This window comes from Zeus faber, assembly GCF_960531495.2.
Source record: "Zeus faber genome assembly, chromosome: 15".
Taxonomy (NCBI): domain Eukaryota; kingdom Metazoa; phylum Chordata; class Actinopteri; order Zeiformes; family Zeidae; genus Zeus; species Zeus faber.
The window spans coordinates 15,237,521-15,254,735 of NC_137194.1; the positions used below are offsets into that span (position 1 = coordinate 15,237,521).

The 17,215-nt window shown below is 43.5% G+C and overlaps 3 protein-coding genes across 3 annotated transcripts; 2 read left to right on the forward strand and 1 right to left on the reverse strand.

Moving 5' to 3' along the window:
* The first annotated feature begins 763 nt into the window (after positions 1-763).
* On the forward strand, positions 764-5,200 carry atp6ap1b (ATPase H+ transporting accessory protein 1b). The gene is made up of 10 exons (XM_080015930.1): positions 764-898; positions 1,083-1,203; positions 1,834-1,908; positions 2,036-2,229; positions 2,309-2,346; positions 2,439-2,524; positions 2,627-2,856; positions 3,012-3,047; positions 3,194-3,431; positions 4,065-5,200. The coding sequence occupies exons 1-10, from the start codon at positions 777-779 to the stop codon at positions 4,275-4,277; spliced, it is 1,353 nt and encodes a 450-aa protein (XP_079872056.1). The 5' UTR covers positions 764-776; the 3' UTR covers positions 4,278-5,200.
* A 1,771-nt stretch (positions 5,201-6,971) lies between these two features.
* LOC307241196 (ciliary microtubule-associated protein 3) lies at positions 6,972-10,233 on the forward strand (the record flags this gene model as incomplete). The annotated part of the gene is made up of 6 exons (XM_080015232.1): positions 6,972-6,999; positions 8,651-8,790; positions 8,912-9,004; positions 9,283-9,419; positions 9,479-9,635; positions 10,124-10,233. The coding sequence occupies 6 exons, from the start codon at positions 6,972-6,974 to the stop codon at positions 10,214-10,216; spliced, it is 648 nt and encodes a 215-aa protein (XP_079871358.1). The 3' UTR covers positions 10,217-10,233.
* A 3-nt stretch (positions 10,234-10,236) lies between these two features.
* taf8 (TAF8 RNA polymerase II, TATA box binding protein (TBP)-associated factor) lies at positions 10,237-15,424 on the reverse strand. The gene is made up of 8 exons (XM_080015654.1): positions 15,301-15,424; positions 14,159-14,318; positions 13,975-14,073; positions 13,822-13,884; positions 13,593-13,717; positions 13,327-13,474; positions 12,138-12,280; positions 10,237-10,727 (listed from the first exon to the last, which is right to left on the reverse strand). Exons 1-8 carry the CDS (start codon positions 15,346-15,348, stop codon positions 10,587-10,589), a joined length of 927 nt encoding a protein of 308 aa, XP_079871780.1. The 5' UTR covers positions 15,349-15,424; the 3' UTR covers positions 10,237-10,586.
* Positions 15,425-17,215: the final 1,791 nt, after the last annotated feature.

Sequence of the window (17,215 nt, forward strand, 5' to 3'; positions counted from 1 at the left end):
GCTGACGTCACCGCGCCGCGTTCCCGGTGGCGTTTGTGACTTTTGGCGCCGTCCGTCGTGCGAACGTTGCGCATCTCGAAGGGACCCCGCCTTCACTCTTTATATATATATATATATATATAATTTTATTTTTTTTAATAATCTCATACTCCACTAATGCCCCTTTGTGTGTGTGTGTGGGGTTGTTGTTTTTTTTCAAACGGCACTTTTGAAACAGGACTTTCACACGATAGCGACGTCTCATTGGTTTGTTATTACGTCATGGTTCGTCTTTCTGCTGCCACGCTTTCCTGGGACCTTGTTAAAATTCGATTAATCGGTAAATGCAGTATCTCTACGGCTGGAAGATTATAATACAAGTATAGACCCAGGTTCAAAAAAGTAAAAAAAAAAAAAACAACAACTCTTTTAAGGTCTAACGCTAATGTAGATCATGTGGAGAGGGTTCAACTGGCTGTGACTATGATATACAGTTAGTTTACTACCGATATTTAAAAAAGAATATATTTACATGAATGTAATTTATTGAAGAAGTATATATATATGGTTTTTTTTTAAAGTCGTCGTATATAATTAGGTTTTCATTTTGATCGACTTCCACAGTATTTACGTCGGAACTCCGGTCTCCCAGCGGCTGATCTGGGTGGGGGGGTGGGGGGGGGCGGGGCGAAAAGAGCCGGAAGTGGGCCGCGCGCACATGACAGTCAGCTGGCTCGTGTCACGTGACGCGGTCAACGGAAGCGGGAGCTGCAAGAAAAAAAAAGGAAAAAAGGAAAATGGCCGGAAGCAAAAGTTGCAGCGGAGTTTGTTCGGTGGCGCTTATCGGGGTTTTGTACGCGCTCTTGGCGTCGGCGAGCGCGGTTCCCCAGGTGCCGCTGCTGCTGTGGTCCAGCGAAAGGTCGGTACGAGTGTGTTTGCAGCGTGATTGAGTCCGAGCGGCTCCCCGGTTGTCGAGGGAAGCTAATGCTAACGCGGCGACGAGTTGTGTCGGGATAAGAAGCGGTTTAGAAAATCTGGATCTGGATCTGGATCTGGCTTTGGATTTCTTATTCAATGGCTTGTTCCCTTGGTGTGATTCCCAGATTGTCCCCAGTGGCCCCACCTGCCGCCGGTCACATCGTGTCAAGCAGCCAGTTGGTGAACTACCTGCGTTCTGCCCTGGGACCCGGCCCTCACACTGTGCTGCTGTTTCTGCAGGACAAGGTTCGTCCTTCGAGAAAATCTATTCCAGCGCCTAAAAACCCTCATATTCAATATACACACCCTGTATATCGCCATGCAATACCCTGTCGTAGACTATAATATTATTGCTGTTGTTGTTTTTGTTACGCTACATACTTTGTTTTGCACTGCCTTTGGAGTTGCCATTCTTTGGTAATGCACGGTACTTGTATGTTAATGTTTAGCCAACAGCCCACGACCACTTGGCTGATTTTTCATGCACCTTTTTTACAATAAACATAGCATGTTGACCCATGTGGAATATATATAGGTTTATTATAATTTAGTCGAGAAATGAGTCAGTGACGCCTCCCTGCTCACGGGGTTGTGACACAGTCATCCAGAAGCTTTGGAATTTCCACAGCAATGTGACAATGAGCTGTGGCGACCGTTTCCTGTTTTGCTCAGTTTCACTTTTCGCAGGCGGTCTGTCCTTGCGTGCCAGAAACGTAGAAACATTTTGAAGAGTGGACCTAAGATTGCTATGGGATTTGCGTTTAAAAGCGTCGTTATAGTTGCGCAAATGTTGCCGCGGTTACAAGATGATTGTGATGTCACACCTATCTGTTGCCAATCAGTTGACCTGATTTGGTTCTGTTTCTTTTGATGTAGTTAAGCCAAGAGGACTTCACAAAGTTTGGAGGAGTGTTTGGTAACAAGGAAGAGGGTGCCTTTCCAAACCTCGAGGTATGATTTGTTGAACCTGAAGTTTGTTCACATTTCTTTTTGACGCCGCATGCATGCAGAGCAGTAACAGACGCAGCGTTTACATTTTCGTGACTTCTCTCGTATTCCAACGATGTCTGTTTTCCAGGCTGCGTTGCACTCTTCCACCTCCTCATTCGTGCTCCCTGCTTCGGAATGGAGGGGATCCAGTGCGGTACTGGACCTGCTCCAAGAAAAGCTGGGTGTCTCCCCTCTCCTTGTCGACCCAGATACTCTGTCACATCTCCAACTCAGTGCAGCTGACAGAAACCTGCTGCTCTTCAACCTTCCGTACTGTGCCAGGTGACTATAGGATTATAGGAGTAATTTAGGCAAGTATAATGTTCCTTTGATTAAACCTGTGGGGATTTTTTTTTTCCAGCATCCATAAGTCGTGTCAGGAAGTTTTACACAAGAATGGTAAGTTTTAAGCATTTGGAATCAAGGGAATGCAATTACCAGGACGCTAGCGTGGCTCATGCGGGACTGAGCTGTGTTTTTATTTCCTACAGATGAAATTATTGGAGAAGTTTTGCGCATCGTGAAAGCCAAAAATGTCCCCTACACTGCCATATATACAGGACTCCAGCCATCACATGTACGGTGTATTCCTATGTGCCTACAACATACCTCTTTAATAATAATAATAAAATTTTTAAAAAGTGTGTCAATCCTCAAACTTTTCCATCTACATCGACAGGAAAGTCTGGAGACGTCCATGTCCGGCCAGCCTCAGGGTCGCTCGCTGCTTCAAGCTGCCGCAGTGGGTGACGTCCGACCTCCCATCATGTACAACGTGTCCGACAGTCCCTGCATCATGCTCTGGGCTCAGAACCTCAACGTCAGCTTCGCAGGCACCGCGAGCTGGATCGACCTCACCGTCCAGACCCCGACTCTGGACGGCTCCATTTGTAACGGCACAAACTCTATGTGAGAACACGTCTTCACGCACTGTCTTTATAAATACTAATCAAGCTGTGTTATCGTCAGTATATCTCAACAGAGTTTAAGGAATATACGTGTGACTGTTAATGCAGTTGGGATATTCATACCCTACTTTTTTTTTTTTTTTTTTTTTCAACCAGGCTTGTCCTTAATTATCCATCTGGCATCACTCTAAGGTGAGTGAAACGGGATGCGTTTGACACAGAAAACGAGGGTTCAAGTAAAATATATTTTGTCACGGTTATAAAGACGTGGGGGCATATCGCCTCTTTGTGTGTTGATACACTGCAGTACAGTACTAAATATTATTCTGTATCACCAGTTTTGCCATGAGTCAGCGGTTCTTTCCAGTGTCTGCCCGGAACTGGTTCACCCTGGACACGGTGCACCTGCAGTCCAACAGCCAAGCTGCGTCGTTCAGTGGGAGCCACGGTATCTACGCCCCGGCGGAGTACTCCTTCCACTGCCAGTCGGTCAACAGCTTCAGAAATGCCCTGCTTGTGCCCGGTGAAGCCACCCAAAACGCATCTCGATGGAGGCTTAATTTTGTAGACTTCCAGGTAAAACAATAGCAATGTTGCGATCGGGGTAGTATAAAGTCCTTGTCTCGTCAAAAGCAAATCCGATTTGCGTCATAATTCTACACTTGAAATGCCATGTGCATTCGCTAAATATGGCAAATCCAAAAGAAACTCCGAAATTAGACTAACATTTACCACCATTATGGCTTTAAAAATTGTAGGGAAAATAAATACATGCTTTGATGTACCTTTTCAAGCTGTCAGTTGAGGCAGTGAATACATCGTTTATTAGATTAGTAAAGCGTGTTATGTCTCCTGTTCAAACGCAGTCAACAATGTTGAACCTGATTGGCTCACAGCGGGGAGCTGCTTTGAAGCTAAACATAATGCGATTGGCTTAAAGCGCAGCGACGTCTGATTGGCTGAAAGCAGCTCCCAGGATGCATCCCACCAATGCAAATGTGTGGCGACACATTTTCACAAGAATATCCAGTAACAGCTGCAACCGGCTTCAACTTGTGCAATAGGCTTTCCGTGTACGTGTAGTCTTTTTATAGGTGAGCGGTTGCCACGCAAGGACTATAGTTTTTGATTGATTTTATGTTTTATAACTAGAGACCATGTCTTAATGACTGCATGTGATTTCCCTGCTCGTTTTCTCGTCCGACACAGATCCAGGGCTTCGGTTTGGCAAACGGGACAAACTTCTCCTACGCAAGCGATTGTGCGGGGTTCTTCACGGCAGGGATCTGGATGGGGCTGCTCACCTCGCTGCTCATGCTGCTGATCCTCGCCTACGGCCTCCACATGATCATGCAGCTCAGCTCCATGGACCGCTTCGATGACCCCAAAGGTCCGTCCATATCCGTGCCTCAGTCGGAGTAAAACACGCCCCCCCCCCCCCCCTTCCACTCAAGTTTCCCCTTTCGTCAGAAAAGACGCAGCTCTGAACTGTTCTCCGTGGATGCATTTGACACAGCCCACAAGCGTTCAATTTGTGGCCTGAAATTGCCTTCCTAGCAGTCACCCAAAGATATGAAATTGATTGTTTCTCCTCGCGGTCATGTCTGGGTTTTGTTTTGTTTTAGTTTTTAATGCACAAGGACCATTCCATTGAAAATTTCACCCTCCTTATTCACAAGTGCCAAAATAAGAAAGAGCATGTTTACCGTTCTGATTTGAATCCATTTGTAAAAAAAAAAATTGTTCGTTTTTTTTGTTTTTTTTTGTCATTGTTTGCAAATTCAAGGAGATGACTTTTGTCGTTATCTTGCCCAAAACACTTTTTTGTTCTGACATCACACATAAATTCTGCTGTTGCATTATTTACTGTTCTAGACCATGATCGTTGCTGTTTTGTCTACTGTAATTTAAAGACTAATTATGAATGGTGTGTGTGTGTGTGTGTGTGTGTGTGTGTGTGTGTGTGTGTGTGTGTGTGTGTGTGTGTGTGTGTGTGTGTGTGTGTGTGTGTGTGTGTGTGTGTGTGTGTGTGTGTGTGTGTGTGTGTGTGTGTGTGTGTGTGTAAGAATCTGATAGCTGCTTGTCTTTTAAGACAATCAAATGTTGCCTTTTTGGAAATTCCTTCCTACTTGCTTTTTTTGTTTAGGAAGTCACATGAGAAAACTTGGTACAACGCTGTTAGACAGAAAAGAAATCTGCTGATGTCATTTATTTATATGAAATGTCTCTTGTTCTGTCCTCAACTCGCCACGCTGAGTTCAAGTTAAAACAACCTCCACTTGTTGACGGATCCTTGTTAAAACATTAAGATGTGCCATCAGTAATAATAAATTTTTATGGGTGATAATAAAAAAAAAAAAAAAGATCTGAGATTTTGGGCTACTTTATGTGACTGCACCGCCTCGAACATTTCTCTTTATTTTTGCACACTTCAAGGTTGTAGCTATTTCTTCTGCATATGAATCGATACTTCATTTGAGAGATGACTTTATTTACAGAAGGGCATTTTATGTGCCACTTGTTTTTCTTATGTATTATGCTTTTGTCTGTAGTTCATATAGGCGTTTAACTCAAGTATTCATTTATTCTTGATTATTTTATTATTAATATATTATCACCACAGTACTCCTCTCACACTTTTCAAGCCATATCAATGTGAAATACATCAAAATGTCTGGCTCAGTCCACGTTGGGTTGCCATCTTTTTACAGAAGTAGAACAAATCTTGGCCCTAGAGGTTTCCTATTAGAAAATAGATTGCGGCAGAGAAAATTTGCCACTTTGACACACACTTGTAACTCGTGACAGCTCCCGCAGGTTTGCAAGTGCACGCGCATATTATACATCGAAAGGAAGGCAATTTCGTCCTGCTACTCGATGCAAAACTCTAAAACTTGTAATAGTTTTTGAGATGCAGTAATTTTTTATGAAGGCCGCACCATGTGTACAACCATTGTGGAATGTTAATCTCTTCAGCCCTCTTTAGCTCATCTTCAATCTCTGTCGCCACATTTGTGTATCTTTCACTCAACTCGCTGTAACTTCCACATTTCTGGCAAATTATACACCAAATTGTTGATTTACTTCCAATAGGGAATGTGAAGCTGACGTCACATTGCTGGAGCGAGCCGCCATATTTAGGACATCACTTGCATTGACTGTGAATGTCGGTCTGCATTTTTGAGTAAAAAGACGTCTGGGAAGTCTTGTCAGGTGACAAACTGCCCCTGAAAATCTTGCAACCATCATGTGAAACCTCCACCCTTCGTGTTCCCCCTTTCTTTCTCCATTTTTGTGCATTTCGTATATTTTTGCTACTTCTCTATGCAGTTGAATGAAAGCGATCAGAGTCCATGGCAACCCTCAAACTTCACAGTCCCTCTTCACACATTTGGCACAGTGGCTGTCTGAGATTATCAGCACAAGCTCTGTCGTCATGGAAGTACATGTGTACATATTAGGGGAATTCCCACTGTGATGTCTCAACTCTCCCGGTATAAAGCTGAGTGTTTGACCGTCTCCCCCACTGTCTCCCTGACCGTCTCCCCCACTGTCTCCCAGACAGTCTATTAGACAGTCTTTTAGACTGTCTTCTAGACAGTCTCCTAGACTGTCTCTTAGACTGCCTCCAGACTGTCCTCTCACATAAACACTCATACTCACTCAGAGCCAGCACACTTCACAATATCACCAGGAATTTTCTAGTTTACGTTTTTGCATAAACCTGGTCACCGTATTTACCTATCATGACAGTTCGGAATCCAGGTAACCGTAAACTGAGACCACTGACATTGTCATATGTCACCGCACGTCACCAATCATTTGGATGTTAATCTGTTTGCAACAATAAAATAAAATATTGTCGTGCATGTTCAGCTCCCAAGCGGATCTTTGCATTTGGCTCCTGCCAGGAGAGGAAAGTCTTTCCCAGTTATTTCCCACCAAATCGCCTTGGAAACCATACGACCCGCCAGGATGCTCCACACCGAGGCCCCGGTTGCTATGACAACCACAAGGTCTGTACCTGGGAACAAAACTTTTTTTACCTTTAATCATGAATCATTTCAATTTCAACGTATTTGTCAACTGTGATGTTTTGGTTCTCAGTTCGGCAACATGGCACGTGAGATGGAGAGGCCTGGTGGTAAGTAATTACCTGTATATAGGAATCTGAACGCTGCTTGTCGACAGACAGTCTTGTTGCCTTGATGCCTTGCAGAAGTACTTACTTTGTTTAGGAGTCAAATAAGAAACTTGGGACAATGTTGTTTGACCGAGAAAAGAGTTCAAATGAAACCACTTCCATTTGACGACAGGTCCTTGTTCAGTCCTTGAAGAAACATTACGATACGCCACGGGAAATGGGGAATGTGAAGTTTAACAGTTGCTATGGACTCCGGTCACCATCTTTGGATGATCACTTTCATTCAATTGCATAGAGAAGTAGCTAAAATATACGAAATGTACAAAAATGGATAAATGAATGAAGTAAACGCAGGGTCGACGTTTCACTCGAGATGGTTGCAAGATTTTCTGTGGCAGTTTTTCACCCGACAAGACTTCCCAGACGTCTTTTACCTAGAAAATGCAGACCCCAAATATGGCGGCTCGCTCCAGCAGCGTGACCTCGGCTTCACATTCGCTATACTTCCTTTGAAAGATGACGTTTGACGTTTCTATTAACGAAAGGCCATTTTTATGTGCCTCTTATTATTGTGTGCTTTCAACTTAATTGTTACAATTAATAGTTCTTACCATTGCTATGCCCCAAAATTAGGCCCAAGAGAAATGGGAAAGTCGTGCTGCCCCTACCTCTACGAGTACCTACTATCTGTTTGCCAGCACAAACCCAGTCGTCATGGAAACATGTAAACAAATGAGGGGAACCCCACACCCTCCCCGTAGCCCCGCCTCTATGACATCACGACCCCGACGCCATAAAGCAGAGCGTCTTGCCTGTTTCCTACCACTTACATAAACACAATCTGACACTATCGCAAGGAGTTCTCTACTCAAACGTTTTGCATAATCAACGCACCGCGACCTGTTTTCTAAACAAGAGGAGAACATGGCAGTTGCGGATCCAGGTAACAGTACCGACGTGCTACTGCGGCCACGCCCTCTACGCCGCAAAATCCATTGCGCGTCCAAATCGCTGTCGACGGTAAAGCCGCGCAGCTTTAAAAAGGGGGGCAGGGTTTTTTTTCTTTCTTATTTTCTGTTGTTGAAATACATACAAATACACCTGTCATTACTTTGTTATTCTTTCTATACAGCATTTTAAAAATAATTAGATGTAAAGTCATACGCAACCCACGCATTGCTATATAGGCAGTTTAAAAACAAATCTGTAAAAATAACTCTAGTGAATAGAGTAAAAGTGCTAAACAACAAGAATAGGGTGGAGTCTGCTGAAAACAATTCGGTTATATCGTTTTTTATGGAATTTTAAAAATCTGCCAGCGACGCATGCGTATCCACGATTCAAGATTCAAGGGGTGTCATGTGTCACGCACATATATTGCGTATGACTTTAACATCCAATTATTAAAGGGGGCCGTAGTGAAAGAACGTAATGACAAATGTATGTATTTGTTTGTATTTCAACAAAGAAAAATAAGAAAAATACAAACGTTACAGTTCTAGACAACGCTTCATGGCCTTTCCGTAAGAAGCGGCGTAGACGCGCAATGCACTCCGAAGCGCGGACGGCGTGACCGCAGTGACATCGGCCACTGGTGCACCGGCATGTCGCCAGCCGTTTAGACATGAAAAGCCTTTCTCGCCATCTCCAGCTCCCAGGCCGACCGTGGCGTTCGGCTCCTGCCAGGAGAGGAAAGTTTTCCCCGTTTACTTTCCGCCGAATCGCCTCGGAAACCACATGACGCGCCAGGACACACCGCACCGAGGCCCGGGTTGCTATGACAACCACAAGGTCCGTACCCAGGGGGAGGGAGCAATAAAAAAAATAATAAAAATAAATCTCACCTACTTTTTGTTATTTTATTTTAAATAGATCGATCACGAGTGAACGTTTCTGACACTTTGCTCCTCAGTTCTGCAGCATGACGCATGATCTAGAGTCGAGGCCGATTAGTAAGAGAGGATACTCGGCCAGGACGGGCCCGCGGTTCCTGCCTCCCAACAAGGTGACCACGCTACACAGCAGGCCATTTAAACACCAAACCAGTGTCAGAGCCGATTATCATTCAAATAAACTGGATACGACCACACAAGTCAAATGCATATTTTTTTGCAAAAAAAAAAAATAAAATAACCTTTTTGAAACCTTATTTGCCATTCAACCCTGAAATTGAGTATAGTATTTTCTTCTTTCGAATTATTAAATTCGCCTAGCTCATTACTACGACTGTTGTGTATGAAAAGTGCTATTAAAATAATCATTCTTGTTCTTTGCCTCCATAAGACAGTGACCCCGTCGCCCCAGATGTACCAGCAGGACCAAGCTCAGTCCACCATGGCGGCCCCCACTGCCAAAACCCCCTTCCACTCCAACACGTTCCGCTTCACGAACAACACGGAATCGATCAACACCAATCCCGGGTGATTGTTTTTCTAAGAAGAGACGGAGACAGGATAGCATCTGTAAGTTTAATTCAAAGGCATTTGGCTGAAGCTTTGTTTTTTAAATCTAAACGCAGACCCGGGACTTATGCTCATGATACTGTTCTGGGCAGGAAGGTTGCCTGGCCTATGAGCTTTGGTACGCCAGATTGGTCTAAAATACCTCAGCTGAAGAAGAGAACACTGCGGGCAGAGGTGGGTTAAACATTAAAGCTACGATACTTTAACTCAATCATTTCAATCCGGGGGTAATTGTCCTAAATAACCGACGTAGAAAATAGGGAATTTAAAAAAAAACAGATTAAAAATCAAATACACAGTTTCAGGATTTACTTGAGTCTTGAGCTGGTATTAAATACATCTTATGTATGCACAGAACTTGAATAGGAGCCCACAGCAGTGCACAAATTAGTTTACATTTTCATTTATGCAGCATAAAAGGTGTTCTCAAAAGAATTCTATGCTGTTCTAAAACATTTATTAAATGATGGGGATTGAGGTGTAGATTAAAAAAAAAAAAGAGGGGGGGTTGGTTAAGATCCTTCTACCCCAGGTCCCACGTTTAGTTTTTTTTTGTTTGTTTTTTTAGAAATTGAACAAATATTACTCATGATTATATGGCAACTCACCTCAGCCGTAGGTCGTGCTAACACACAATGCCTGTCTCTCTCCTTTATTTTCAGCTAAACTCTGATAAGGACTTCAAGAAGCAGAGGGCCAATATGGCGTACCTGAGTTTGTACTATGGCAATAACAATGGTCTCAAACGTTCATAAAACAAGTAAAAAAAAAAAAAAGAAAAAGTATTTTTATTGACAAAATCACCCTCTGACTCGACTCTTTTCTCGTTTTTTTTTTTTAATAACGTGCTTTTTTCTTAAATAAACCCAGGGAGAAAAAGGTAATCACAATGACAAAAAAATAAAATAAAGGGAAGAAACTGTGAACAACAGTTCAATTAAATTGCTGTAGTCTGAGTATCTGGCAGTATTGCCCTATTAACGGTAAGGTATTGAGTCCAGGATCTCACTTATGGCTTCGGTGGGTTCCTCCACCGGACTGAACCACCGACAACTGGGTGCTGGAGTCACTAAACCTCGCAGCGGGTATGAGTCAGAGTCTTGGGTCTTATCTCCGCTCGCTGTCTCACTTCTTCCTCCGTACTTTGGGCTTCTTGACGGGCCGGAGGTACGGGTTGTCAATCATGTTCTCCTCGTTGACCTTGGCCGAGGGAACCACCCCGCCCGGGGGAAGCATGGAGTTCTCCTTGTCTGCGCCCGGATCATCCTGCAATGGCAAAGAGTCTTCAAATTGAAGGTTTTGACGTGGAATGTCCCGGAAGCGGGCACCGAAAAGTCTTATTTTTAACATCGATTGGAAATTTCTGAAAAGATGAATCCCCATGTTCAACAAGATCATTACCCGGAATTTATTTTTCTAAGTTGTTCTAAGTGTAAAGGAATTTCCTTAATCGATAGTTGTTAACCTTAACAAACAATCGTCGTTTATTTGATAGCATAAAAGCTAATGCGTCACCAGGGGGTGGGGCCATGGGGCGTGGGGACCTACGCAACGTCCCGCACGTCTTAGATTTTGTGACGGGGCACGAGGGGCCTTTCTCATCGTTCCATTTCATTTCAAAATGGAGAAGTTCGAGGCAAGACTCTTCGAGCTGGTTCACCACACAGGAATATTGACCGCCTGTCTTTGTGCGAGTTAAATATTTAAACTTTTTGAGGTCCTCCGTGACGAATGAGCCGGATGTCACATAGCAGTCTGGTGCAGATATGGACAACGAGAGGCTAATACAAATAATTAAGTTTTATATATTTTATTGGAGCCATCACCAAAGCAACATATTGCTTGTTTCGTTTTGCCATGGTACCCCGCCGTGCCGTTCAGAAAGTGCCGTTATCCGCATCTACCATATCTACCGTGTTCCGTCTGCCCGCAGCATTAGTTGCTGAGGAACAATAAACAGTTTCCTCATGTTTGTTGTTCGTATTTCCGGAAGCCTCCACCGGCTATTATTTTCCTCCACTGCCCCCTGTCTTTCCACTGAGTACTACTACTGCCCCCACAAAGACTCCCGTTGATACTGATAATCGAGTCAAATAGTCATGTTAGTGATAGCGGTAATAGTAGAATCGTTAACATCCCTAGTTCCAACAAAGCTCTGCTTTAAACTAATAACCACATTCCCAGATTGGAAAGAAGAAAATGACTTTCTCTCGCTCAGACACACGGGCAGATCACAATCGCCTTGAGCCTCGTATGCGTGTTGGATTGCAGTTCTATTGCAACATTCTGTTTTTTTGTTCCGAGACTCAAGAAATGATAAGTAGTAGTCAATTTGAGTCAAGAATAAATTCTAATTGAAACCAAATCACTGTGTGGAGATATTTTTGTATTCCTTTGGTGTGTTGGTTTTTGAGTTAGTAATTATTATTAAGTTTTGTATCAAAGTTTAGTATTATGGCAACACTGCATCCCATTATGAGATATGGGAAGAGATGGCCTCGACTATAGTCTAGACGCTGGTTTTCCGGTCTAGTTCCACACTTTAAAATGCAGCAAAACCAGAGAAACGTGGATATGATTCTGGGAAGATGCACGGAAAAAGTAGCAGGGAAAAAAACAAAACATCTGGCTGATGAACAGCCCCGCTGTGCTGGGAATTAGTCAAGGATGACTCACGGTGATGATGTTTCCGGCCGTGTTGTCGCTGTCCGTCTGGTCGTCCTGCTCCGAGGAGTCCGTCTCCTCCAGCGTCTGCAGCTCCAGCTCAGACGGCAGGAGGGCGTTCAGGTAGGGGATGGAGGTGGGCCGCGCCGCGATCACTGACCACACAAAAGGCATTAAGGTCACACACACACGTTGGTTAGGGAGCATTTTTTTCTTCTTAACTTCCTTTGAGCCGACGCTTGGAACGCTTGTGGAGAAATTGTGCTTTCCGCAAACAATGAATGGAAATTTCTCGGGAGTTGGGGTTCCTGAATTCCATGCCCGAGGATTATTAACAGGGTTCATGCTGTCATTGCAGAATTTAATTCAAGTACTTTCAAGGACTATAATCTTAGTCTCATTGCCTATTATTTCTATTAGTAAATATCTATTATTAATCTAATTTTCATCTACAATCATAAGTGTCTATAACCGTGTTGGATTCAATTTACATTTCCCTGGCATAATCTTAAGTTGTAAAAGTGATTCTGGAAAATCCTAGTATGTAACGATTTGAATAACAAATAAGGTGGAATATCACAGGTTTTCAAAGGTCACATTTTTTTCCACTGACTTTTCAAGCAAAGAGAAGGGTATTTTCAAGGTATTTCAAGGTATTCCTGAATTTAAATTCCTTCAATTCTAGCACCTCAAGGACCTGCCAAGAACCATGTAATAAAGTGTTATCACATCTTATCCAACAAGACCCCAACCTTGTAGCACAGCAACTATGAGTGTGGTTCATGGTTAGAAACAAGATAAATAGGATATTGAAATGAGATGGACATTTTTGATCAAGACTAGATTGAATGATCCACCAAGCTATGTTTTTGACAAGTTGATCAGCATGTAGAATAGGAACAAGTAAGAATCAGTATGGATTTTGTAAAAAAGAAATAGGAGAAATGCATGAGATGGTTTCAAAGAGGAATAATCTTCACACCAGTTCCTTACGCCCACGTCCAGTTAGGAAGGTTATCGCTTGTCAATCATCATCAATGTCCAATCGCATTGTGATATATTGAGTCGTGGCTCCTATGTTGTGACACGCACATCGCATCAAAGGATTCCTGCCACAACACAGCCCCAAAGAAGGGCTTCCTTGACACCAAAGAAGGGCTTCCTTGACATCTCGGCGGCAAACCGGGCCGGGGTCACTCACGTGGGAAGGCCGTGATGTCATCCTTGAAGAGGCTCTGCGTTTCCCCCGTCTTAGCCATGAAGCGTGTGAGGGCTCGCTCCACGTCCCTCCTCTGAGACGCCGCCTTCTCACGCACCACCTGGTAGTCGGACACGGGCTCCCTGAACGTCTGCAGGGTGCAAAAGAAGAAGAAGAAGTGCCATTCAGCCGGGCTGCTGGAAATAAAGGTTTGTCGTTGAACGCAAGGCGGAGGGAGGCACCGAGCAGGGTGTGCTCACTGTACTCACAGGGGTCTTGATGTAGGTGTGAGGGTCAGGGAACTCTGGGAAGTGGCTGGGGATGTGGGAGGGATGCAGGCGCTTCTGTCCAGCTGTCAGTGCCTTGGGAGTCACAGGGGGGTTCGTCACTGGAGCTAATATAGAAAAAAGAGGGTTTTCAGTAAATAAAAAAAAATAAAAAATGGGGGAAAACAAATCAAAAAAGATGTACATCGGAGACATAGATACTACTACTTACGGGCTGTTATAACCATCCTCTGTGATCTTTTTGCATAGACTTGGAGGGCGTCTACATTGAAACCTGTGTGGAAAAAAATAACAGAATAACATTTAAATTCCGCCCATCAAGTAATGGTTGATTATAATGACGACTATGGTGTCGCGCACTCACCCATCTCAATGAGCGTAACAACGACATCCGAGAGCGTGGGGACACTCCTGGCTGTATGTTCACAGTAGGCTTTAGCGCAACGGCCTATTTCCGTTATATCTAAAAAAGAGATACAACATGTATTGGTTAACTCGCAGAAACAACCCTCAAAAATAAGAAATCCAACCAAATGAAGCATCCTTACAGCTTTGCATCATCTCTGTGAGTGATTCGACAGCCGCCTTCTCCGCACTTTCGAAGCCGCTCTCCGTCAGAAGAGCGCTGACCACCACTTGCAGGGTGCGGCGCCTCGCCAGCTGGTAGTTCTCCGACGGGCTGGATGACGCCTTGCTGCCGGACGACCGCTGGGAAACGGGCAGAAAATAACAGCTTGGAATCCAAAATAGTGAACATTTGACTCTCGACTGATTTGAACAGATACAGACTCAGAATGCAGCGGAGCTACAGCGGCAATAACATGCTTGGCAATGTATGGCTGTACATTAATATTGTGATATTGGACTTGATATAGGCCCTTTCTCAATCTGCGTTCTTGTCTGTACTTGTGTTCTTGTGGACTTGTGAAACGTCATCAGTCGCAGCCCAAGTACTGATCCAATTCAAAGTACGCATCAAGCCAAGTCCAATCCAAATGCCCGGATGTGGACTTGCTCTGCCCATTTTACGGAGGATGCATCGGTGGTGACTTGTGTGGACTTGGGACAGCCAAATATCCCAGAATGCATTTCGCACCAAGCGGTGGTAATGGTATTGGTCCCCGGGAGTCTGTACTACCGAGTCGAACTTGCCAAGTCTGAACTACCAAGTCCGCAAGTCCGGACTACGCGTACTTGGTATTGAGAAACGGCCATAGCCTGGGATTTTGTTTATCATAATATTGCTATATAGTTAAATGGTGTCTTTATGGCTGAACTACAGTAAAGTGATGCAGTTTGTTGACTGTTCTAATCAATGCCTAGATAGATAGATAGATAGATAGATAGATAGATATTACATATTATACAGCCTTGGTTGTAATATCCACATTACTCATGGTTGCTACTCAAACATCCCTATGTTTACATATCTTATGAGAGCACCAGCACTTAACCCCCCAAAAATATCGCCGACATATCGGTATTGTTTGTTTTCCTTGATTTTGTCAACATCGTCCGGCCCTCGCTTGGGGCTATCAGCAACGTTGTTACCGACGCACAATATCAAAGTTGTTCTGGAAAAACGGAAAAGGTTTTGGGCTTATTTAACACGCGACTATCTTGAAAGAAAGTAGCATCTCTTAAATCCGACACAAGGTTGTAACACGTCGGCGTATCTTGTCTCTCTTACCCCTCCAGCGTTGAGCGAACCGCTCGATGCCACCGCCGGGTCCGCCATTCGTGACGACGTGAGTCCACTCTTTGTATTAAACTATTTTAATACAGGGCAAGGTTCTACATCAGGTAGACATGTTTGCGCTACCAGTAAACATAGTAAATATTTTTTTGGCGTCACTTCCGCCTTTCCGACTAGTCTTGAATTACTGGGTTTTCTTTCCTACCGCCGCCTAGTGTATGGAAGTGGAAGTGCAGCATGCGTCTTACTACTGTCAGCGGTAGGAGTTCATGAACCAATGTCTTTCTATTGATTAAAGGGCATTTCTTGTTTTACACTGTGTTAAAGTGATGATTATTATTATGATTACAATGTGATGACTAAAGCAGTCGATGACTGAAAAAAAAAATGTGCACTATATTGCAAAGTAAAATAGAAACACAAGACTCTTTTTATTTTTTTTCCATCACATTCGTAACAAAACATTTGCTGCCCAGCAGCCGATCACTGTACCCTGCAGTATTTCAGACATTTTCTCCATCGTCTCTCTCTGCTAGTCCAAAAAGGCCATCATGATAACAATAAGCACTATAACACAGCAAAACTTGTGCTATAGGGATTTAATTCCGCCCCTGACAAGAGTGTTTAGGAGGCGTGCAGTCGGTTGGCTGTGCTTCTCTGGGCCGTAGTCGCCCGATGCTTCACATCGACCTCAGCCTCCGTCAACTCCGGCACCTGCACAACGTCAGAGATAATGTTGGTGGTCTGCGGCTTTCGCGTCCACTTCTTCTTCTTCTTCCTCATCAACTCCAAGAGGAGATCCATTTCTCTCTCCGCAGCAGCCTCCTGCTCCAAAGAGGGGTGGCAAACTGTTTCCAACAGCCCACTGACCACTCCAAACACGGCCAAAGTAGAGCCAAGTATATAGATCCTCATCACCCCCCAGATGGGCCTCTGGTTCAGCAGCATTTTGGCAAATGGGATCATCTCACCAATGGTTTCCATGATGTCTGTAAGGCTTAATCTGAGATTAAGAAAGAACTAATTATAGGCAGAAATGACATATGAATACAACAATCTAAATACCAAAAAATACCATTTAAAAACACATGAAAATATATTTTTTTAAATAAACAAAGGAATAGACTTAATTGAAATAAATTAATTAATTGATAGATATACAAAATAAAATGAAATAGAATAAAATAAAATAAAATAAAATAAAATAAAATAAAATAAAATAAAATAAAACTAAATAAAATAAAATACTATAAATTAATTAATCATGTGCAAAAAAGCCTGCATAGTAGCACTCACTTTAAGGCGGCCTTCAGTGCTGACTTTTCCCCTGTTCCAGTCTGCTGAAGCAATCACAGACAAAGAGAGGAGTGAAGGTGGTACATATATACCAGTGGGCCGATATTCACTACCACTGTTACGCCCTGACCTGCATATTCATGAGCTTGGACTTTGTAAATAGATTACAACCAGACTCTGCTGTGCACAGTTGTTGGCAACGCCGACAGGCCCTTTGGGAGTCTGTGGCTTGTGGGTAAGAGTGCACGCACTGCAGGATAACAGGCAAGGAAGATATTCCCCTGCACGTGCATGTGACATCACACACGGGTACATACAGTACAATCACGTACCAAATATTATAGGATGAGAGATAATGTGTTAATGTGTATATGCTGCACACTTGAAAGAAATAAACGGATTGGTTTGTATTGTGTGGCATGTTTCCGTACCTATTGATCTCCATCATGAGAGGATGATCAGAGTCTAATCGCTGTTTGTGTTTTTTGATTATATCTCGTCTCTGGTATTGATTAACTCGTACACAAAGAGAGTTAACGTTCAATCTTAACGGGAATTTGTAAGGCAAGTCTCACGTGTGCACGCTGTCTGGCTGTGGACGCTGGCTGAGACT

Coding starts and splice junctions, on each gene's coding strand:
- atp6ap1b (XM_080015930.1), top strand. CDS start 777: ATGGCCGGAAGCAAAAGTTGCAGCGGAGTTTGTTCGGTGGCGCTTATC. Junction 2,230..2,308: donor AACCTTCCGTACTGTGCCAG/GTGACTATAGGA, acceptor TTTTTTTTCCAG/CATCCATAAGTCGTGTCAGG. Junction 3,048..3,193: donor CCATCTGGCATCACTCTAAG/GTGAGTGAAACG, acceptor CTGTATCACCAG/TTTTGCCATGAGTCAGCGGT.
- taf8 (XM_080015654.1), bottom strand. CDS start 15,348: ATGGCGGACCCGGCGGTGGCATCGAGCGGTTCGCTCAACGCTGGAGGG. Junction 14,319..15,300: donor GTTCGCTCAACGCTGGAGGG/GTAAGAGAGACA, acceptor CCCGTTTCCCAG/CGGTCGTCCGGCAGCAAGGC. Junction 12,281..13,326: donor TGACATCACGGCCTTCCCAC/GTGAGTGACCCC, acceptor TTGTGTGGTCAG/TGATCGCGGCGCGGCCCACC.